This window comes from Nerophis ophidion, linkage group LG17, assembly GCF_033978795.1.
Source record: "Nerophis ophidion isolate RoL-2023_Sa linkage group LG17, RoL_Noph_v1.0, whole genome shotgun sequence".
In the NCBI taxonomy this organism is placed as follows: Eukaryota; Metazoa; Chordata; class Actinopteri; order Syngnathiformes; family Syngnathidae; genus Nerophis; species Nerophis ophidion.
Genome location: NC_084627.1, coordinates 19,079,028 through 19,103,054, shown reverse-complemented (window position 1 = coordinate 19,103,054; position 24,027 = coordinate 19,079,028). Strand labels below are relative to the sequence as shown.

General features: G+C 39.3%; 1 protein-coding gene across 4 annotated transcripts in view; it reads right to left on the bottom strand.

The window, feature by feature from the left end:
• Nucleotides 1–775: 775 nt before the first annotated feature.
• znf462 (zinc finger protein 462) overlaps nucleotides 776–24,027 on the bottom strand; it is a 91,129-nt gene continuing 67,877 nt past the window's right edge. For 3 of the 4 annotated variants that reach the window (XM_061876454.1, XM_061876451.1, XM_061876452.1), the window contains 9 exons: nucleotides 19,733–20,139; nucleotides 16,985–17,103; nucleotides 15,516–15,704; nucleotides 12,482–12,728; nucleotides 12,259–12,398; nucleotides 10,479–10,702; nucleotides 10,023–10,359; nucleotides 9,804–9,933; nucleotides 776–7,317 (listed from right to left, as the gene is read on the bottom strand). In XM_061876454.1, the coding sequence (XP_061732438.1) occupies nucleotides 7,110–7,317; nucleotides 9,804–9,933; nucleotides 10,023–10,359; nucleotides 10,479–10,702; nucleotides 12,259–12,398; nucleotides 12,482–12,728; nucleotides 15,516–15,704; nucleotides 16,985–17,103; nucleotides 19,733–20,139 (2,001 nt within the window). In that variant the 3' untranslated portion in view covers nucleotides 776–7,109. The remainder of the gene's footprint in view (nucleotides 7,318–9,803; nucleotides 9,934–10,022; nucleotides 10,360–10,478; nucleotides 10,703–12,258; nucleotides 12,399–12,481; nucleotides 12,729–15,515; nucleotides 15,705–16,984; nucleotides 17,104–19,732; nucleotides 20,140–24,027) is intronic. The other variant, XM_061876455.1, reaches the window with a different exon arrangement.

Here is a 24,027-nt window from a genome sequence, read left to right as displayed (position 1 = left end):
TTTACCAAAACACAATATAGAATGTGAGATATAACAGGATAATGCATATGTTTATCATTTATTGAGCTCAAATATACCAACAAATGAGGCATAATGATGCAATATGTGCATCATACATATAGTTAGCCTAAATAGCATGTTAGCATCGATTAGCTTGCACCAAATAGGTTCGTAGCACACCACACAAGTCAATTTTATCAACAAAACTCACCTTTGAGCATCCATGCACAACGTTAAAGGTTTGGTGGACAAAATGAGACAGAAAAAGAAGTGGCATAAAACACTACTAGAAAGTCGAGAAAGTTATACATTGTAAACAAACTACGGTGAGTTCAAGGACGGCAAAATTAGTAGGACAAAACGGCACTCGCCAAATACTACAATCAGTGAAGCATGTTTAATGTAAATAGTGTGTTTTATAACAATTAAGGAGGTTTGTGTCATGAAAGATATTTTTTCCCTTATCTTTGTCCATTTTTCATACATTTTTGAAAAATCTCCAGAGAGCCACTAGGGCGGCGGTAAACAGGGTTGCCGACCCCCGCCCTAGCTGAAGGCTACTTCGCAAACATTCTGATATTACTGAGAATCATTTATATTTCAACACTCAAACTACCTAATGCACACTAAAAATAAACCTGTTTTGACTCTAAATTGTAATATTTTATAGCCATACTAGGTTCATCAAGGCTCCCTGGAGCTAAAAGCATTGTGCATTAGTGCCAAAAATAACTCCATAAAATACAAATTTGCATAGAATTAATGAAAAGACGAGTGACCATTATCTGATAACTTTATTATCAAGTTAAAAAAAGACAATGAATTACAATATTTACAGAATATCCAGAAATAAATGGAATAAAATTGTAAACAATCATCCTAGGCAACATCACAACCCACCATCAGGTAATCAAGATTTATACGGGAAGAAAGGCAAGGACAGATTCTAGTGTCAACCTATGGAGCCAACAAAACAAAACATAAAAATTAAAAAAAAGCAGAAAATGACATTAAAACAAAACTAAAGATATGTACAAAGTATCCAGTGTGTTGTCAGCAGGGACTCTACTTTTGGGCGTACAGATTCAGAAGATACACACAATTTTAAAGGATCACAGAACAACCAACATTTTTTGGAGGGCTGGCAGCCATTTCCAAGATTGTCACCATAACAATAACAACATCTGGTCATCAATCGTAGGAGCTGCCTTTTTTTTTTTTTTTTTTTTTTAAAGCTACCACAATGAATTCCAGGAAACTACAAGCTGGTTTGTGTCAAAAACGGAGAAATCGAGCACCGAACGTGTATGGCGGTAAGTTAATTGTTGGAGAAGGGGAAGCATAGATAGGCTGATACAGTCCCGATCTTTTGTCAACAAATGACACAATTATACGGGAGGATGATTTTCGGAGGAATCCACACGTTGCTTAACGGATATATTTTAGTTCTTACGACGATGTTCCTAATTAAAAACTAAAAACACATTAATCTTCCTATCTAGAGGCATTTCCCCATTTGATACAGACTTTGTACAGTACGGTATTTTTGATAAGGGATCCTGAAACACTCCCAAATAGTGTGTTTTTTTATGAATGAAAAAGAACAAAAGGGTAAAGGTTAGCGTGTTCTTTCTTAAAAACCGTAACAAGTAGTTTTCTATACACGGCTGCAAACGGGAGTCCTGACAACAGGTGACATAGCTCCCTTTATCGAGAGTCACAGCAGCGCACACAGCAGGCTGGAGAACAATAATATGTACTACGCATCTTGACAAAAATGCGATTCAAACGTTATTGGTCATTTTGGACTATAATTTGATTGCTATATATAAGGCTTTAGGGCGATCGAGCAGCAACTTTCAACAAATACAATCTCTGCCTACTTTTTTTGTCAACAGTAAATCTGGAAAAAAAAAAAAAAAAAAAAGATAAATAAATATAAAGCAGACTATGACACAAGAGGATTAGGAGAAGGCCGGGATCACAGCCGGGGGGCAAGTCAAATTGCTTTCTGTCGGGGTTGCACTTGTCTTTTTATTTGATCCAAACACACAATGGTATATTTACCCTGGAAATTCTCAAAAAGACAAGTTGTCTTGGACTTGAGTCTAGACAAAGTCTTTTTGTCACTCACACACCAGAGACCTGGAGAGACGTAGTCGTTAGAGTAGAGAATTACTGGAAAAAGTGTCTTAAAATTGGACGAACAGCCAAGGAGAAGTTTTAGACATCCTTTTTTATCCTTGATTTTGTTTGAAAAAGTATTCTCCCAAAAGTCGCTCTTAAAAAAGAAAGGCGGGTCAATATGTAAATTGTGTCGGAGAGACGTAGTCGTTAAGAGTAGAGAATTACTGGAAAAAGTGTCTTAAAAATGGACGAACAGTCGAGGAGAAGTTTTAGACATCCTTTTTTATAGTTGATTTTGTTTGAAAAAGTATTCTCCCAAAAGTCGCTCTTAAAAAAGAAAGGCGGGTCAATATTTAAATTGTGCCAATCAATAAAGGAGGCTAAAAGAGTCGGTTCTAACGAGAGGTGTCCCGATACAACTTTTTCAGTTCCAATGCATTACCAATTTTGGAGCCTTTTGAATTGATATTAATCCCCGACAATATCATCAGGAATCATAGTACCCTATTTTTCGGACTATACGTCGCATTTTTTTTTCATAGTGTGACTTATACTCAGGAGCGACTTATGTGTGAAATTAACACATTACCGTGAAATATCAAATATTTAGTTTATCCACATAAGAGACTAGACGTATAAGATTTCATGGGCTTTATCGATTAGGAGTGACAGATTGTTTGGTAAACGTATAGCATGTTCAATATGTTATAGTTATTTGAATGACTCTTACCATAATAAGTTATGTTAACATACCAGGCACCTTCTCAGTTGGTTATTTATGCGTCATATTCGGTGGTTCAGCCTGTTGTTCAATATTCTTTATTTCTTTTAAATTGCCTTTCAAATGTCTATTCTTGGTGTTGGGTTTTATCAAATACATTTCCCCAAAAAGTGCGACTTATACATGTTTTTTTCCTTCTTTGTTATGCATTTTTGGCAGGTGCGACTTATACTCTGGAGCGACTTATACTCTGAAAAATACGGTACATTCTTATTATTTTGTAGTGTCAATGTTCAGGTATGAAAAACACTAACGTTATGCCAGTTTTATGCTATTTTATGTGATTTCCGTACATAGTGTTCACAATAATCTTTAAGTTACACCCATGACGGAATGAGTTGAATGATGTCTGTTATTCTGTTTACCATGAATTGATTAACGTGGACCCCGACTTAAACAAGTTGAAAAACTTATTCGGGTGTTACCATTTAGAGGTCAATTGTAGGGAATATGTGCTGTACTGTGCAATCTACTAATAAAAGTCTCAATCAATCAAAAAATACTTTCGAATAACTTTCTGACTTGGAGACCTTGTATGAATAAGTAGCATGCAACTATAATTAATAGATATTTTCAATTGACAAAAGTAAAATTTTAGACTGCAATATTGTTCAATTTTAATTGACAAAAGTAGAATTTTGGACTGCAATATTGTTCAATTCAGTACACATATTACCGTATTTTTCGGACTATAAGTCGCAGTTTTTTTCATAAATTGGCCGGGGGTGCGACTTATACTCAGAGCGACTTATGTGTGAAATTAATAACACATTACCATAAAATATCAAATATTATTTAGCTCATTCACGTAAGAGACTAGACGTATAAGATTTTATCGGATTTAGCAATTAGGAGTGACAGATTGTTTGGTAAACGTATAGCATGTTCTATATGTTATAGTTATTTGAATGACTCTTACCATAATATGTTACGTTAACATACCAGGCACCTTCTCAGTTGGTTATTTATGTGTTATGTAACGTACACTTATTCAGCCTGTTATTCACTATTCTTTATTTATTTTAAATTGCCTTTCAAATGTCTAATCTTGGTGTTGGGTTTTATCAAATAAATTTCCCCAAAAAACGCGACTTATGCGACATATATGTTTTTTTCCCTTCTTTATTATGCATTTTCGGCAGGTGCAACTTATACTCCGAAAAATACGGTCCTGTGTGCTTAGCTGTTGTGTAGCTGCTGTTAGTTTATAGCCTACCATGTTTATATTTTGTAAATGACTTCACTAAAATATAAGAAAAGATGTGCTTAGCTGTTGTGTAGCTGCTGTTAGTTTATAGCCTACCATGTTTATATTTTGTAAATGACTTCACTAAAATATAAGAAAAGATCAAACGCGTGTGCTTATTGGAGGACATTGCGATGTTAACTGGCTGTGCAGCTTTGTTAATGTAAACACGCTACAGGACTGCTTGTATCGGAGAATTTAGACGTAAATCGATATCATCCGAGATTTTTTGGCGGGATATCGGATCGGGACACCCCTAGTTCTAACACATCTAAGTTTATGACTTGACAAGGTAGTCAAAACTCCTCCTGTCACCTTGCAGACCTACTGAACTATGCATGCCAGGCCACTAGAGGTCACTGCTCCTGCTAAGTACGCATGCGACTCCTGTTTCCATAGACGACCATTTTTTCGTGTTTACGTGAAAGCGTTTTTAAAGACCATAGATTTTTAAATTGTGGTACGCATGAAAACCAGACATATAGAAGAAATATGCTGTATATTAAGTTATCCACAAATAGAAATTATTCAAAAATGTTCATTCAAATCCAGTTTTCCTTGCTGAAATATTATTGTTTGACTCCTCTCATATTACAGAACTAGCAACTACGTGCAAGTACAAGCCAAATATTCCAAGCTATACTGACAGTAGGTGTGAGTAGAAAAACATTTTTGTAGCTACACATTTATAAATGTTTGCCATGCACAGAAATGGCCCAAAAATACAACTTTGAACAATTTTCAGCTAAACAAAGTCTCACATAAACAAGGGCCACACAGGCGTTTGATGGAATTTCCTTCGTTTATAACGAACATTAAGTTAAATTTTGGATGGGAGAGACTCTGTAAAAGTTTTGAAATCCTTTTTCTATTCAAACTCTTTTCTATATAAGCTTAAAGGCCTACTGAAACCCACTACTACCCACCACGCAGTCTGATAGTTTATATATCAATGATGAAATATTAACATTGCAACACATGCCAATACGGCCTTTTTAGTTTACTAAATTGCAATTTTAAATTTCCCGGGAGTTTTTTCTTGAAAACGTCGCATAATGATGACGTGTACGCGTGACGTCACGGGCTGTTAGGAAATATGAGCGCTGCACACACACACAGCTAAAAGTCGTCTGATTAAACCGCAAAATTACACAGTATTTTGGAGATCTGTGTTGCTGAATCTTGTGCAATTTGTTCAATTAATATTGGAGAAGTCAAAGTAGAAAGATGGTGTTGGGAAGCTTTAGCCTTTAGCCACACAAACACACGGTGATTCCTTGTTTAAAATTCCCAGAGCTGAAACTTTACTTTGCATCAGAGCGCGGTCAAGCGAACATGGATCCCAACCGAATGTCAACCAGCAGGTTTCGGTGAGAAAATTGTGGTAAAAAGTCGCTTCTTAACAGAGATCAGCTGAGCTTGTCCCGTCCATAAAGCTGCCGTCGACTTCGCTGAGACATTGCCGTCAACACACCCGTGGACAAACCCCTGCGACTATCAGGTAATATTAAACTCACTAAAACACTAGCAACACAATAGAAAGATAAGGGATTTCCCAGAATTATCCTAGTAAATGTGTCTAAAAACATCTGAATCCGTCCCAATGCAATCACGTTTTTTTTTCTAGTCCGTCGCTATCAATATCCTCAAACACCAGTCTTTCACCCTCGCTCAAATTAATGGTGAAATTGTCGTTTTCTAGGTCCGAATAGCTGTTTTTGTTGGAGGCTCCCATTATAAACAATGTGAATATATGAGGAGCCATCAACATGTGACGTCATCGTCTGCAACGTCCGGTAAAGGCAGGTCTTTTCTGTTAGCACCAAAAGTTGCGAACTTTATCATGGATGTTCTCTACTAAATCCTTTCAGCAAAAATATGGCAATATCGCAAAATGATCAAGTATGACACATAGAATGGACCTGCTATCCCCGTTTAAATAAGAAAATCTCATTTCAGTAGGCCTTTAGTTGTTCTATGCTATGTTGTCTTCCTAATACATCATACTAGTCTAATCACTAGTGCCTCTGCTGGTCACAGCCAGGAACTGCTTGCAAATTTGCTACATTTGCGCCTAAACAAAAACAATGATTAAATTATTAAAGATGAAGTAATCCGAACGGCCTCCTAGTTGAAAAAAAGACAAGTGCAACCTTAGCGCCTTAGTCGAGATCCCAAGTGTAGACACGTGATTGAACATCAACATGTCGTTGTATATGTCCACCGAGTGCACAGCTTAAACTATGACGGACTGGAAAACAACATTTAATCCAATATCCACTTTTTTTCATCAGTGAAATTACGGAACAATAATAAAACAGTACAGTCCAAACACGAAGGGCGCCACAGGCTGAAGGTTTATACGTAGTATAATCATATTAAGGGATCTAAAAGATAGCAATTTGCTACAAAAACATGGGTGGTAAATTGCCATTATTTCTACCAATGAGGATTTGCCAACGTAATAAAATAGATAAGGTGCAAGCCTTACTCAAAGTATTCAAACACAAGGCGTCAATGGGAAAATAGTTAGATAAAGGTAGCATTGGGCCATCTGTAAATGCTCACATATTTACTATTTGATCTTTTATCATCTGTTTTGATAAAGCAAGTGTAAAAGGTGCTTCGAATAGCTCAATTTGGATAATTTTGGGCAAAATTCTCTATAAATAGTTTAATATAGATGGGATTTTTCACTGTAGTTTTGACCAGAATGTCAGCAATAAAAGTTCACTATTGGTTACCAATATATTAAAAATCTGTCCTAGGGGACCGCCCATTTAATTAAGGAACTCCGCCTTTTATTTTTTAAGCAGCACAACCTAATACTTATATAAGTAACACCTACAATCTAATAATGCACCAAATCATAAAATGTTTCTCACTTTAATTTTTTTTAAATTTTACATCCTATTTCGACCTAACCTTATTGGCCCAAGAGGGTCCCCAGTCTGGTCAAGCCAGCTGCTGATCCATTGTGGTGCCAAGTATCTCTTGGTCGTCCTCGTAATGACTTTGCGATAGATCTGAGGGGTTTGGATTCTCTTCCCGGTTGCCGGAAAGGTCCAGTCCAGTGTCGATGGATGTGGAGGAGAGGGAAGACGGAGCGGAGGCGTCCATTGTGGAGTTTGTGCTGGTGTCCAATTGATTGCTGTTCACCGTCCTGTAAAAAAAAAATAGACATTTATTTAAAGGGGTAAACTCCTTTATTGACACTAGAAATGCATGGGAGTAGATGACTAACAGATACCCAGGTGCATTTTTTAATTTATTTCAATAAACAATTAAATTAGAGCACAGTTATAGTGCACTTCTAATCGCCATTGACTTGCAGTCATTATTCCATTTTAATTCAAGTCAGGAAAGTCCCCTTATCTGCCATTGCATTTCATTTGGCGTCCTCTGGGGGTCCTATTATATTTAATTTGTATAATCTTACGTCTCGTTATGACATTAATGTTCATTTAATTAAATAAGGAAAACACTCACCTGCACTAGAATATACCAGGAACCTTAATGAGGTCCTTCAAGGAAAAGAACATTGCCCCATTTTGTACCACTTAACATGCATGTGACATTCCCCAGGTGTCTTTTCTATGTCCTTACTGATAACATGCATGTTATCAGTGAGTGACAAATCAATATAAATACACTGGTTTTATATTCTGGGATTGTAACCGATCGTCCTAAAGACCTCAGACCCAATAATGCAAATGAGCTAAAGGCCGCTATTGAAGCATTCTGGGCATCCATAACACCTCAGCAATGCGACAGGCTAATTGCCTCCATGCCACGCCACATTGATGCAGTAATCTGTGCAAAATAATTCCCAACCAAGTACTGAGTGCATTAATTGACATTTTCAAATGTTTGATTTTGTTTTGCTATTATAAATCTTTTCTTTTTTACTTGGTCTGAAGAAATATTGTAATTTTTTTGAGATAGGATTTTTGAGTTGTCTTAAGCTGTATGCCATAATCAGCAATATTAAAATAATAAAAGGCTTGCAATATTTCAGTTGATGTGTAATGAATCCAGAATTTATGACATTTTCATGTTTTTAGTTGTTCCTGTATGTATATATACATTATATATATATATATATACACCAGAGTATTTTATATTGATTTGTCACATCTATGTTATGAATGGACATAGAACAGACACTTGGAGAATGCCACATGACCGCATACATACATACATACATTCCAGAATTCTAACAAATTGTCCAAAAAATTAGTATATCAGTAATCTTATAAACCGGTAATAGGAAATATGTAAACTATAACATGCTTCTTTGCGGTCATGTGGCGTTCTCCAAGTGTCTGTTCTATATCCCTTCATAACATACATGTGACAAATCAAATTAAAATACTGATATATGTATATTCCAGAATTGTAACTGATTTGTCCTAAAAATGAGTAAATAATATGATAAAATACAAAATAAGTAAACTCAAAATATTCTTCCACGCTCTCATCTGGCGCTCCCCAGCTGACTGTTCTAAGCCTCTTCTTAACATGTATGGTATGTTAGTAACAAATCAATTTAAATAACCTGATATTTATATTCCGGGGGATTGTATTCCATGCTTTAATGCTCGGATTTATTAATCAAGCGTTGGACTTATTTTACAAAACACAGTATCCTCAAATAGAGGCCTCCATGTGAATAGACGTTATACCTCAATAATAGCTGGGTGGGTGCATCATCTACAGTATTTCACAGGTGTCAAACCTGTGCTAATCATGCCGGCTCTGGCCTGCCATGTTGCTTTATGTGAGCTGCAAAAGCTTGTAAATAACTTGTGTCAATAGAGTACTTGGTACTTTCTTTCTTGCAAAATTGTTTTAACAGAAAAGTTGCATGTTCTGCATGCAAATGCATGTCTTTTAAACATTTTCTATTATTTTATCACGCAACAAACATATTTGCATATATTCAACAATTTTTTTTGCTTAAAATAAAAGAATACCTAAAAAACTAATTGTCAGCCTGACTTCTGATTTCAAAGCAAATTATCCATTAGGGACGGCGTGGCTCTGTTGGTAGAGCGGCCGTGCTAGCAAACTGAGTTTGATCCCCGGCTTCCGCCTTCTTAGTCGAGACACTTCACCCTTGCTCCTGATGGGTCGTGGTTAGGGCCTTGCATGGCAGCTCCCACCATTAGTGTGTGAATGTGTATGTGTGTGTGAATGTAGAAATAGTGTCAAAGCACTTTCAGAGTACCTTGAAGGTAGAAAAGCGTGATACAAGTATAACCCATTTACTATTATTTTGTATGTAAAATATATAATTAAATGCATATTTAATAATATCATGGTGGTTATGCAATAATATTTATATATCCAGTGTTACAAGCGTCCCACAATGGGCAGTTATAACTGCGATGTGGCCCCAACGAAAATAAGTTTGACACCCCTGACAAATAAGTGCCGCACCTCAAATAAATGTAACAGGTGGTACCACTATGTTCACAGTAATAACTTATTAATCTGTAATTACCATCTTGTAGGCAGTGTAGATGTAAAAGCTTACATTTAGAGCCAAGTAATAAATGTATATTTAAAAGACGCCTGTTACCCTCTGAGGTTGAGTGACTGAATGCTCCCGTTCTTTTGATGCAAGAGGTAAAAAACAATACTAACATGCCGTGGCGAAGGACATGACGTTCCCACTCTAAATTGTTAGTGAAGCAGCGTCCACAGAACTCGCAAGGAAGACGCTTCTCGCCCCTCTCGCTGCTGCTGCTACTAGTGCTTGGAGAAGCAAGGACTTCTGGGAAATAGAGTTCAACACATGGTTGACTTGAGTGTCTATTGGGATAGATTGGACAGGAAAGAAAAGACACTGATTGTTTATTTCACCTTGTCGAGCAGGCCTCTCTTCTTCAATCTCCTTGAATGCCTCCTCTTCTTCTTTGATGCTACCCTCCAGCTTTTCATCCTCTATGTCTCCTTCCTCCTCCCCTGGGTTCTCCATCACTTCCATGCCTTCCTCCTGCTCCCCCTGCTGCTCCTCCTCCTCCTCCTCTTCGCCCTCCTCCTCCTCAGCAACAGCAACCTTTCCATCGGCCGCCACCTCCATCACGTCGTTATCCTCCTGTACTGCTTCCCCTTCGTCCTCCTCGCTGCTGCTTCCATGCTTCATCATCTCCAGCTGGTCCAAGTTGACGTGGCCCATCAGCTCAAAGTTCCGGATGACCTGATGAAAACCAGATGAAAGGAAGAGTTTGACTTTTCTGTTTTTCAATTGACTGATATAGGGATGATTTCATCACTTTTGTTTTTCTTTTTCACTTTTCCACATGTACGGTTCCTGACCTTGTGCTCGAGGCGGAGGTGCTCCTCCAGCTGGCTGCGGCGTCGACAGTCGTAGTAGCACAGCTGGCACTGGTAGGGCTTGACCTCCACGTGCTTCTGCAGGTGGAGCTGCAAGGCGTGGTCGCTGGAGCACGTGAAGGTGCACTTGTGGCAGCGGAAAACCAGGCCTTGGAGGTGACGGGACAGCTTCGATCGGTTCACTGTCAGCGGGCTTATGCGCTCTTCTGAAGGAAAAGACAGTGAAACTTCTGATGAGATGCTAGAGTGCCAATTATGGTACTTATACGGTCACAATAGCCACAACATTCGGTACACCTACACGAGCTACTCAGGTCCAATACAAGAACTGCATCGAAAATACTAACTTCATCAAGATAAGCGTATTTGCAAGTCAAACCTATGAAAGTAGGTACCTAATTAACTTTTTCATAGCTTTAAGCCATCAAAATTGGTATACAAAAATGACCCCAAAAAATCCAGACATTTACGTGTTGTGCCTGCAAATGTGTAGTTGAAATAAGCTAATGCAACAAAAAATAAAAAATAAAGTTAAAATATTTTATTTTACAAAAATACCCAGACTTTTTTGTTGAAAAAAGACAGAAATGTTTTAAATAATCTAATAGGAATAATAAATACACATTTTACAATAATTAGACTATAAATATATTACTAGAATTATTAAGTCATGATATTTAATGGGGGAAACCCCGGAAAAATAAAAGTATCATTTCAAAAAAATATTTAATTAGGGGAAAAAAGTAAAAATATTAATTAATATTACAAAAATAAAACTTGCAATAAGAGAAACAGTGTATTTACATTTTTACAAGAAAAAAATCATTTTACAAGAATTACGTTTTTTTACTAGAAATATACTGAAAGAACAGAGGTGTTACTAAAAAAATCTAAATATTACAAGAATTCATATATCGGGCAGCAAGTTGTGACAGGGGTTAGTGTGTATGCCTCACGATACAAAGGTCCTGTGTTTGATATCCTGTGACTTCGTGGGTTCCTTCCAGGTGCTGTGGTTTCCTCCCACCTCCAAAAAAATACACCTGGGGATAGGTTGATTCGCAACACTAGTGTGTAAATGTGAGTGTGAATGTTGTCCGTCTATCTGTGTTGGCTCAGCGACTTGTCCAGGGTGTACCCTGCCTTCCGCCAGAGTGAGAGGGATAGGCTCCCCACAACCACGAGAGGGACAAGAGGTAAAAAATGGATGGATGGAGGTTACAAGATTATGAGGAAAAAGCTTGTCACTTAAAAACAGCAAGACATTTTATAAGATAAATACTTTTTTTACAATTAGAATTGGAACAATTACTCTACTTAGGACAATCAAATTTCCTTCTCTGGTAAGGCAACAGTTCCTTTATAGCTTGTTTTAATGGAGAAAAACCCAGAAAAATAAAGATGCAAGAATTAAATTGCAATGTGAGAAAAAAGTGTATAACTTTACAAAAAAACTTTTACAAGACAAAAATATTTTAAAAGAGTAACTTTTTGGGGGGGAAAAAAGTTGTTTCATGGGAAAACTACACGAAAAAAAAAGAAATTTCCATCGTTACCACGAAAAAAAGGAAAGTTGCATTGTTACAAGAAAACCAAATAAAAAACAGGAATTACGTTAAAATATTAGAAAAGGTTGTCACTGTAAAAGAAGACATTTAAGGAGTTCGAAAATTACTAATTAGATAATACATTTCTGTTTGATCTTATTAGATCAGTACGTGTCAGATAATATTACATTTATACAGACATCTTTCATGTGTACCTTTGTGCAGAACGATGTGGTCGATCATACTGCTCTTGTATTTGGTGTGGTAGAGACAGAGAGGACAGCGAAGGTCTTTCTGAATGTCCTCTGGTGCATTGTTATTGTGGCCTGCCTCCACGTGCATGGTGAAAGTATTCCTGCAAACAGAGGAACATTATTTCGTTATTAATTATTTGAAAAGTTATTTTTATTCCTCACAAGCCAAATAGCTTTGTCTCACTTGTAGCAGGTGAAGAAAGAGCAGTCCTTGCACTTGAAGAGCTTCTTCCCACCGTGACGGTCCCTATAGTGCCGACGCAAGCTCTGCATGTATCCGGAGCTAAACTCGCAGAACTCACAGGTGAGAATGTGATCCGGGCGGTTGTCTGTCAAACCGTGGACCAAAGAGGAAGACACATGACTGTGAGAGGCAATTTGATAATGACTGAGCGGCTCACAATCATCCTCTTGCTCCCAATATGATGGGTCTGAAAAGACAAAAGGGATAAAATGTATGAGTTTAACGCTTTGCCAATTTATCTGTAGATTTAAAATGTAATGCTGCCAAGACTACCAAATGGTGAAATCTTTTCTTAAAAGGCCAAGACCCATTATAGCAATATAATACGCACAGGCACTGCTGAAGAGTGTAAGGGACACATTTATGTTATGAGAATAATACTGCGATAGCAAAGGCATAGAATTCAGAACAAAAGTCCAATCTATTACGAAAAAAAACATTATTTTAAGAAATGTTTTAAATACCCAGAGAAAAACACTTAATCATTCAAGAATTAGGTAGGGATATTTGACAAACACATTTATTTAAGTACAGTCTGAATCGTCAATGGGAAAAAACATCCTGATGAAAATAATATTGTAATATTATTCCAAGAAAAATTAGTCATTTTACAAGAATAAATAAATATTGTCAGACTATTTTTGATTTAGGCATAGAATTCAGATCAAAAGTCCAATCTATTATGAAAAAAAATGTATTTTAAGAAATTATGTTTTAATACCCAGAGAAAAACACTTTTAATCTTTCAAGAATTATCAATCAATCAATCAATGTTTATTTATATAGCCCTAAATCGCAAGTGTATCAAAGGGCAACACAAACCACAACGGCATCCTCGGTACAGAGCCCACATAAGGGCAAGGAAAAACTCACACCCAGTGGGATGAATAGTCAATGGAAAAAACATCCTTATGAGAATAATATTGTAATATTATGCCAAGAAAAATATATAATTTTACAAGAATAAAGGCATAGTGTCAGACTAGTTTTGGTTGAATACTATGAAGAAAAAAAACAATATTCAGAGCGATTTTTTAAGTCGTAATATTTTTATTTTATATTACAGGAATACAGTACTGCGTATATTCTTGGAATTTCAAAGGAAGACAATTATAAGAGTTGAAAACAATTGTAATTTAACAATATTTCTTTTGGAAAAAAACCCTTCAAAGACCACTAATATTATGAACTAATATTATGAAAAATATAGGTAATGTTACAGGAGTCAAAAATTAAGTCAAAAATACATAGTTTTACAGTAAAATAAAGTCAAAGATATTTACAAAGAAGTGATTTTAAAATATCAAAGTACCATACAAATATTAAGACAAAAAAACTATTTAATAAAAATAATAAAAAATTAAAACCAATAAAGCTGTTACATTTTAAAAGTTTTGTATTTTCAAAAGAATGCATTACATTTTAACAAGAAATAAACTTTTGAGCGATATATTTGTATTTTATATGTTATAACCCTATTTATGTATTAAGTTGTAATATTTTACTATTGTGTAAAAAAAGCTTGTAATAGTGTTATGTTCAGACCTCGGGATGCAAGCCAAATTTCTATGAATCACTGAAATACACATTTTAGATATCAATATCTTGTAAGAAAATGCATACATTTCACTCGGGTGATCAATTGATTCTATTGCAGACAATGCAAGCGCTTCAATCATCCTCTCAAGAGTGGCTAATGTTGGTGAGCCAGCTCATCATCTCGCCCTACTTTGAGGCTGAGACATCAATAAATAAACCACTGTGACACTAATAGAATATCTATCCATGTGAAAAAATGCTTCATTCAGCACTCAAGAGTTGGGTTGGGGGTGGGGGACGGCATCGGGGGAAAAAAAGTTATATTTCTTTTAAGATTTGCAAAAAAAGTGGAGGAATTGAATTGATCTGAATGGCGATAAGGTGCTGTGCTTAGGTAGTGAAAGGGCACAAATGTAACATCCCTCACACAACTTGACTGAAATGTTGAATGGAGGGTGTAGTCTGTGTGTTGTCCGTGCCTGTGCTTCCAACCCGCTACAATGTTTGATACGTTATGGTGGGGCGCAGCATAGAACCGTGGTTGGCGCTCAGAGAAAGGCGGCCCAGTGTTTTAGCTGCAGGGAAGATTCCACAGCTCCAGCAGCAAGGTGACAGCTGCTGCCAAGAGCAGTCCACAACTCACAGCTGCAAAATGGTAGAAGCAGGAGGTTCCAACTACGGCTAAGGTGACCCTTTGAAAGGCTACAGTCTGTGGAGATGATGAGCATGGTGCATTCATCTGCATTCATTGTCAAAATTATATAGAGAAATTGGTACTGGTGTGGCCCCTTTTTAGAAATGTTTTTGTCTTCTAGCATGTCTCCCTCTGTGTGGCAGCTACATCTATCCATGTCACTGGTGTATGTGAGTGACAGGAAGAAAAGCTCAGACTCTTACTTGGGGAAAAAGTCGCTTGGCATCACCTGTATACATCTCTAAGACCGCAAATGGACAACAATACGACGATAAATAATCATGTCGATACGGTCATGTCTGTCTGCTGCCTAAACGGGTTGCGGAAGACAGCAAAATTGGAATGAAAATCGATAAGCTGGAATGGTTCCAATAAGATAGTAACATGGGATGTAACTTAAGACTACATTTAGTAGGGGACCAGTATGACCAGGATAATGTAGTTTTTTTGTAAAAATTGCACTTTTACGTACAGCTACAATGTGGGCTTTCACATTTTGAACTGCTATATTTCTCAACAAGAATGACGATTTTTAGTTATGTTGTTTGTACATTTGAGTGTTCAGGCGTGCCCTGCAACATGCATTTTTACAAATACTTAAAAAAATATTTCAGCATTTTTACATTTTAAATTCAATATTAATGTAATAATGGCTGTGTATTTTTTTATGTACAAATTAACAGGATTATCAGGAAAATATGTTGAAACAAATCTCATATTGGGCTCTGATGAATCTCATACCGTCCGGAGGTGAAGGACTCTGATCAGCGTTGGTGGTCAGCCGGGTGGAAGCGTGTGCGGCCTGGGTGGCGGCCCGCAGTTTAGGCAGAGTTAGAGCCTCGCCATGGTCCTGCAAAGAGTGCTCCTTCAGCTGGCTGATGGTCATGGAAGAGAAAGGGCAGGACAAGCACTTGTACGCATGCTGCTCGCCTGAAGGGAAAAATCAAAACAGGACATATTACAAACCCGTGCATTTTAGCTTTTTTTAGTTCTACTATTTTGTTTAGTTTGTTTTTTCACTAATAAATGTTTTGCTTAGGATCATCAATTTACTTCAAGTTCATTTGGTCCCCTGAAGAGTATTTCTGTGTAGTTTGTTTACATTGTCAGTTACTACTGCCCACTACTGGCTTGGCATGCACATTGAAGTTAGCCTTGCAGCAATGCAGGGAGACATCTGGATGAAAACCAATACTTCCCATCCAACCTGATGGAGCTTGAATGGTGCTGCAAAGAGGAATGTGCCAAGTTTGTGGCATCTTATTCAAAAATACTTGAGGTTGTAATTGCTGCCAAAGGTGCATCAACAAAGTATTGAGAAAATGATGTGAAAACTTATATGATTTTTTATTTTTTTATTTTTAATTTGCAAAAAAAAATATCTCATTGCTATTATGGGCTATTGTCTGTAGAATTTTGAGGACAAAAATGGTTATATTCAATTTTGGAATAAAGCTGTCTCATAACAAAATCTGGAAAAAGAGAAACGCTTAAGAGAAACGCTATGGATACTTCACAGATGCACTGTAAGAAAATACTAGTGTTAGACAGGAAATAATACAAAATACAGGAAACTAATAATAATGTGTGTCAAAAACTGTCTTGACGAAGATTTTTTGCCAAACAGTCAGAAAATTACGATAAAAATTAAATTAAGGCAGATCTAAATGAACGCAGTCGAACTATCATTTATGTTTTCTAAACAAGAAACTAAAAAAAAAATTACAAGGGTGAAAAATAAGAATTTTATGAGAACAAAATCATAATATGAAAAATAATTGTAACTTTGAGAATAAAGTCTGATTTTTATCGAAATAAAATCAGAGGTTTAAGATAATTTTGTGAAATTAATATAAACTACAAAGGGGAAACACTTGATTTACCAGTCTAAAATCATATTTTGAAAGGAACAATGTCAAAATGTGAGAATGAAATACAAATATGAGAAATTAAATTACAAACCTGTGATGTGAAAAAAAGCTTCTAACAATAAGAGTATCTCTAATACTGCAGTAATGTAGACATGTACTACATCATACTGAGAGATATTTCTTACAATTTTGATATAAAACAATTTTTGATCCAATTTTACTATGTGGCCATAGGCCAAAAAAATCCCACCTGTATCCCTTTGGAGCTTAGTAACACACTTAAATGAAGTGAAAATGTATATTAATCTATATTAAATGTGTGTGTATAGTTGCACTTACTAGTATGCGCCTTATGCATGTGGCTCTTCAAGCGGCTCACATAGGCAGACTTAAAGGGGCAGAGTTTGCACTTGAAGGGTTTGTGGTGCCCGTGATGAGACTGCATGTGTCTGTCCAGACTGGTGATGAGAGAAAAGTAGGAGGTAAGTGGATAAAAGAAGACAAACGACAAGAATCAAGCACCATATAATGCTTCAATGTTTTTTTTTTTCTATCAAGCTATACATTTGAGCAACGAGGGTGTGGGAACCTATCTACCCACCATCCCCTGGTGGGTGTTAGCGCAAGCGCCTGTGGGGATGGTGGCTGTGTTTTGAATGCCAGCCGCCTAGGTGGCATGGGAGTGCAGCCTCTTTCTGGGTCAGAGCGCACAAACAGTATACAGAAGGATTACACCTGGGAGCTCAGAGGAGATGACGACTTGCTTCTCTCCTCTCGCTCCACCGTCTAATGGATAAAAACTCAATCGTGTCTCGTCTCAAAAGAGGGAGGACGTCTTAAACATTTGTTTCAACAGCTGTGTCAAAAAAGGGTGTGTAAAAAGAATAGGTCCAACAGCTGCCACGTTAAAACAAAAAGAAGACACAAAACCTGCCCAGGAAGTGTTAGGCACTATTCTCTCTGCAGCTAAAATATAACCTCTATTGTCGAATGACCCAGAAGTTGTTGAATTTGGGATTATAAACATTGTCTTAAGAAAAATGCAACTCCCACAGTCAAACTCACTGCCATCACACAATAGACAGTTTTTAAGCAAAGTGCGCATAATGTGTATATCATGGTTGCCCAAACATTTCTACTACCAACTCGGACTACAACGATTAATCTTTTGGATCGGTCCAAGTGTGCTTCTGTGTTTGAACCAAGTCTCTGTATACAAACGTAGTATTCAGTAATTTATTTTCTTTGGCACAGTAGACAAAACACAGGGCGCATCACTGGAGGAGGCAAAGACCGCCACTCACTTTCTACACAGGAGACCTCCTAGTTATGTTTTAGCGTTTCAGCGTGTGTGCCTTTTGTTTTTCTCCCTTTTGACAAGTTTGTGTCCATTTTGCCAACTTAAATAAGTTTCGAAAAAAGCCAACAGACCACAGTGGAAAAAATGAAGGGAATCATTGTGGAGTTTTAAAAAAAAAACACACTATTTGTTAGTGTACGTACATTATTAGCGCTCGCAAGTATGGACGGATTGACAGAGCAGGCTGCGAGACCCTGCCACAACAAAGTTTAATTATGAAGACACCGGACTTTTCTGGAAAATGATGCCAGAGCAGACTTACTTCACAGGAAGGAAAAGACATGACAAGTACTGCTCCCTAAACACAAGAGGGCACACACGAAAGGGGAGGGGGGTCGTCCAGACCCCGTCTCTCTCTCTCTCTCTCTCTCTCTCTCTCTCTCTCTCTCTCTCTCTCTCTCTCTCTCTCTCTCTCTCTCTCTCTCTCTCTCTCTCTCTCTCTCTGTCTGTCCTTTAATTCAACTCCTTGTCGATGTGGGTGACAATTTAAATTTTTTTTTATAATTGTAGCGATATGGTTGTTGAGTTCAGGATTATTGTGCTTTCGGATCATTTGTGAGGACACCATAGTGGCTTGTGTGCGCGCGCATTGCCATGACAGCAGATACAACACAGTTCAGCTTGTTTTTAAAGTTGATCCATCGACCCCTGCTATGTTGGCTTGATCTAAGTACAGAACAGTATAGCACTTTACAATGTGGTCAAAGTCTACAACCTTAAAGGGTAACTGCAATTATTTTAATTATATATCTATCAGTAACAATCATTATGAAACCCATGACCGATGGATTTTTTTTTTAATGCATTCTGAATATTAAATACATGCGATCAAAAGTTATCTTACAATGGGCCCTAAGGAAGCGGCTAGTTTTTCCCATAGAGCCCCTAAAAATACATCCACACACCTCAACTAGGGTTTTAGATACATGATGCAAGTATATATGTAATGTAGTAACGGTCACATTTATAATAACATTTCATATTTACGTATTTTGATCCCTGCGGCTTATAAAACGGTGCGGTTAATTTATGGATGTTTCTTTGCTAAAGGCCATAATGTTTTGTATTGAAGAAAAAAAGTTTTCGACAAAGACACTGAAAGGTGTGTGCTTTGGCGCCATCTTTTGGATGAGTTCACTCACTGCATGTGGTGTGGGTTGAAAATGTATTTACCGCTTTATTCCTTGAACCGGAAGTAAAACCGTCCAGTGTTTCTGATCCAAAAGATTCTATATTTATCACTCCAGGCTATGTTTATAAGTTTCACAATATAATTAAAACAATTCCTAAACCGTTGCATGTGTGATATCTATAAGATTGTTTCCATTAATATTTTTACATTCTATCGTTATGTAATCAAATTATGGTCTTTAGCATTAGCAAATATGCTAACACATTTATGACTTCTGTTTTTTTGATCAGCTTTTTTACTCCCGTGTGACAAAGGCACGGTTTGGAAGCAAGATATGTAAATAAACCTTTACAAAAATGTTTGTACCGGTATACATCTGTGGCTTATATTACAATACTATTGGCTAATATGTGTAAAATATTTTTTCTTCTAAAATGTGGTGGGTGCGGCTTAAATATCGGCATTCTACCGGTTGGATTGTAATAATGGTAGTTCAATTTCCAATATTACCTATGGGAAAAAATTTGATTTCATACAGCATTCTAGAATAGATTGTTTCACTCTCTACTACTTTGTTGTTACTTTTAGCACTCACTTGTGTCTGAAGGGTGAGACGAACTGGCAGTACTGGCATCTATATTTGTCCTCTCTACTAAGCATAGCCATGGCTGAGTGACTCCTTTCATGGGACCTGAGTCCCTGCATGGACATGAAGACCCGGTCGCATTGGGCACAAGGGTGGCCCCCGGTCGCTAGTCGTTGCTTGAGCAGGGCCCCTGACACTGAGGCCCTGGCAGCAGCCACCAGGGCCGCCGCTCTCCCCGGGACAGCAACCAGCTCCGACTCTGGTGTCTCTGTGGCAACGGGGGAGTCCGCGGGGACGAAAGTGGGGTCCATCCCATCATCTTCAGGCCCTTCAAGGCGGGCTCTTTTATCCTCTTTCACGTCACCATTAACTAGTTTCTGTGAAGGCGCAGTCAGGGGGACTTCTCTGGCTTCCTTCTAAAAAAAAAAGATCAAGAAACAGATAGATATTCTCAGTTAAGGGATGACCATTTCCATCTTTACATTGATACTGCAAGTTATACAAAACATTACTATTTGTAAAAAGTAACACCCCGTGTGTCAAATTACATCCATCACTCCAGTTTTCACAAAACAGGTCATCAAACAGAGACAGGATTTTTGTGGCCCTAAACAAAATGTTGTTTGTAGCGCCATTTTAGTCTTCAATATTACCTATTCTATTCTCAACCTAAACCTACCACCTCACACTCAGAATGTCCATCCATCCATCCATCCATCATATTCCGCTTATCCGAGGTCGGGTCGCGGGGGCAACAGCCTAAGCAGGGAAACCCAGACTTCCCTCTCCCCAGCCACTTCGTCTAGCTCTTCCCGGGGGATCCGGAGGCGTTCCCAGGCCAGCCGGGAGACATAGTCTTCCCAACGTGTCCTGGGTCTTCCCCGTGGCCTCCTACCGGTTGGACGTGCCCTAAACACCTCCCTAGGGAGGCGTTCGGGTGGCATCATGACCAGATGCCCGAACCACCTCATCTGGCTCCTCTCGATGTGAAGGAGCAGCGGCTTTACTTTGAGTTCCTCCCGGATGGCAGAGCTTCTCACCCTATCTCTAAGGGAGAGCCCCGCCACACGGCGGAGGAAACTCATTTCGGCCGCTTGTACCCGTGATCTTATCCTTTCGGTCATGACCCAAAGCTCATGACCATAGGTGAGGATGGGAACGTAGATCGACCGGTAAATTGAGAGCTTTGCCTTCCGGCTCAGCTCCTTCTTCACCACAACAGATCGGTACAACGTCCGCATTACTGAAGACGCCGCACCGATCCGCCTGTCGATCTCACGATCCACTCTTCCCTCACTCGTGAACAAGACTCCTAGGTACTTAAATCCTCCACTTGGGGCAGGGTCTGCTCCCCAACCCGGAGATGGCATTCCACCCTTTTCCGGGCGAGAACCATGGACTCGGACTTGGAAGTGCTGATTCTCATTCCGGTCGCTTCACACTCGGCTGCGAACCGATCCAGCGAGAGCTGAAGATCCTGGTCAGATGAAGCCATCAGGACCACATCATCTGCAAAAAGCAGAGACCTAATCCTGCGGTTACCAAACCGGAACCCCTCAACGCCTTGACTGCGCCTAGAAATTCTGTCCATAACAGTTATGAACAGAATCGGTGACAAAGGACAGCCTTGGCGGAGTCCAACCCTCACTGGAAATGTGTTCGACTTACTGCCGGCAATGCGGACCAAGCTCTGGCACTGATCGTACAGGGAGCGGACTGCCACAATAAGACAGTCCGATACCCCATACTCTGAGCACTCCCCACAGGACTTCCCGAGGGACACGGTCGAATGCCTTCTCCAAGTCCACAAAGCACATGTAGACTGGTTGGGCAAACTCCCATGCACCCTCAAGAACCCTGCCGAGAGTATAGAGCTGGTCCACAGTTCCACGACCAGGAGGAAAACCACACTGTTCCTCCTGAATCCGAGGTTCGACACTCCGGCGTAGCCTCCTCTCCAGTACACCTGAATAAACCTTACCGGGAGGGCTGAGGAGTGTGATCCCACGATAGTTGGAACACACCCTCCGGTCCCCCTTCTTAAAGAGAGGAACCACCACCCCGGTCTGCCAATCCAAAGGTACCGCCGCCGATGTCCACGCGATGCTGCAAAGTCTTGTCAACCAAGACAGCCCCACAGCATCCAGAGCCTTAATGAACTCCGGGCGGATCTCGTCCACCCCTGGGGCCTTGCCACCGAGGAGTTTTTTAACTACCTCAGCGACCTCAGCCCCAGAAATAGGAGAGTCCACCACAGATTCCCAAGGCACTGCTTCCTCATAGGAAGACGTGTTGGTGGGATTGAGGAGGTCTTCGAAGTATTCCTTCCACCTATCTACAACATCCGCAGTTGAGGTCAGCAGAACACCATCCGCACCATACACGGTGTTGATAGTGCACTGCTTCCCCTTCCTGAGGCGGCGGACGGTGGTCCAGAATCGCTTCGAAGCTGTCCGGAAGTCGTTTTCCATGGCTTCCCCGAACTCCTCCCATGTCCGAGTTTTTGCCTCCGCGACCGCTGAAGCTGCACACCGCTTGGCCTGTCGGTACCTGTCCACTGCCTCCGGAGTCCTATGAGCCAAAAGGACCCGATAGGACTCCTTCTTCAGCTTGACGGCATCCCTCACCGCTGGTGTCCAACAAGGGGTTTTAGGATTGCCGCCCCGACAGGCACCAACTACCTTGCGGCCACAGCTCCGATCTGCCGCTTCGACAATAGAGGTGCGGAACATGGTCCACTCGGACTCAATGTCCAGCACCTCCCTCGTGACATGTTCAAAGTTCTTCCGGAGGTGGGAATTGAAACTTTGTCTGACAGGAGACTCTGCCAGATGTTCCCAGCAGACCCTCACAATGCGTTTGGGCCTCCCAGGTCTGTCCGGCATCCTCCCCCACCATCGCAGCCAACTCACCACCAAGTGGTGATCGGTAGAAAGCTCCGCCCCTCTCTTCACCAGAGTGTCCAAAACATAAGGCCGCAAATCTGATGACAACTACAAAGTCGATCATGGAACTGCGGCCTAGGGTGTCCTGGTGCCAAGTGCACATATGGACACCCTTATGTTTGAACATGGTGTTTGTTATGGACAAACTGTGACGAGCACAAAAGTCCAATAACAAAACACCACTCGAGTCCAGATCCGGGCGGCCATTCTTGCCAATCACGCCTCTCCAGGTTTCACTGTCGTTGCCAACGTGAGCGTTGAAGTCTCCCAGTAGGACAAGGGAATCACCCGGGGGAGCACTTTCCAGTACTCCCTCGAGTGTTCCCAAAAAGGGTGGGTACTCTGAACTGCTGTTTGGTGTGTAAGCACAAACAGTCAGGACCCATCCCCCCACCCGAACAATGTCTACAAGCATTAAAAAACGCATTGACTTAATTTGGTTGAAACTAGCTTTTTTGACTTTTTAAAACTGGGGTTTACATACTGTATCTCGATTATGTGATTGTAAACCAGTGCCATGTATTATATCACTTTGGCCGTTGCTTCCACAAATATTGTTTTACATTTTCATCGTCTTTTAGCTGATCCTGGTTCCCAAAATGATGGCCCGGTGTGTGAATGCATAAAGATGAGGTTCGATATGTTAAGACGTCTGTGTTGAGTCTAATGTGAACATAATGCTTCGTTTTCGCTACCAGGAGGAATGAACCATTTTGTATTTTATCAAGGGGGTGAAAGTAGTGTTAAACATTCCTAATTCAATTACAGCAAAATGCATTCATCTTGTTTGATAACAGACGGCTATGTCTAATGGTTATTTTTCACATCCACACCTACCCATACAACGCACGGGTGGAAAACTAATTGCTATATTGACCCAGATATTACACCATTTTTTCCCCTTAGAAAACAAGTGTTGTATTTAGGGTCTACATCACAAGCGTCAAACTTAAGGCTCGGGAGCCAGTTGTCATACCACATCATTTAATGTGGTCTACCAGAGGGCTGGGCGATATGGCCTTTTTTTTAAATATCTCAATATTTTTAGGCCATATCGCGATACACGATATATATCTTGATATTTTGCCTTAACCTTGAATGAACACTTGATGCATATAATCACACCAGTAGAATGATTATATGTGTCTACATTAAAACATTCTTCTTCATACTGCATTAATATATGCTCATTTTAAACTTTCATGCAGAGAAGGAAATCACAACTAAGTCAATAGATCAAACTGTACACAGTTATTAAGCAGTGGCACAACAATTCATGTCATTTTCAAAACAGAACGTGCAAGATTGTCAGAGACATTTTAAAACAAGCTATTAGGGCACTTTTGTGCATGATGTCAC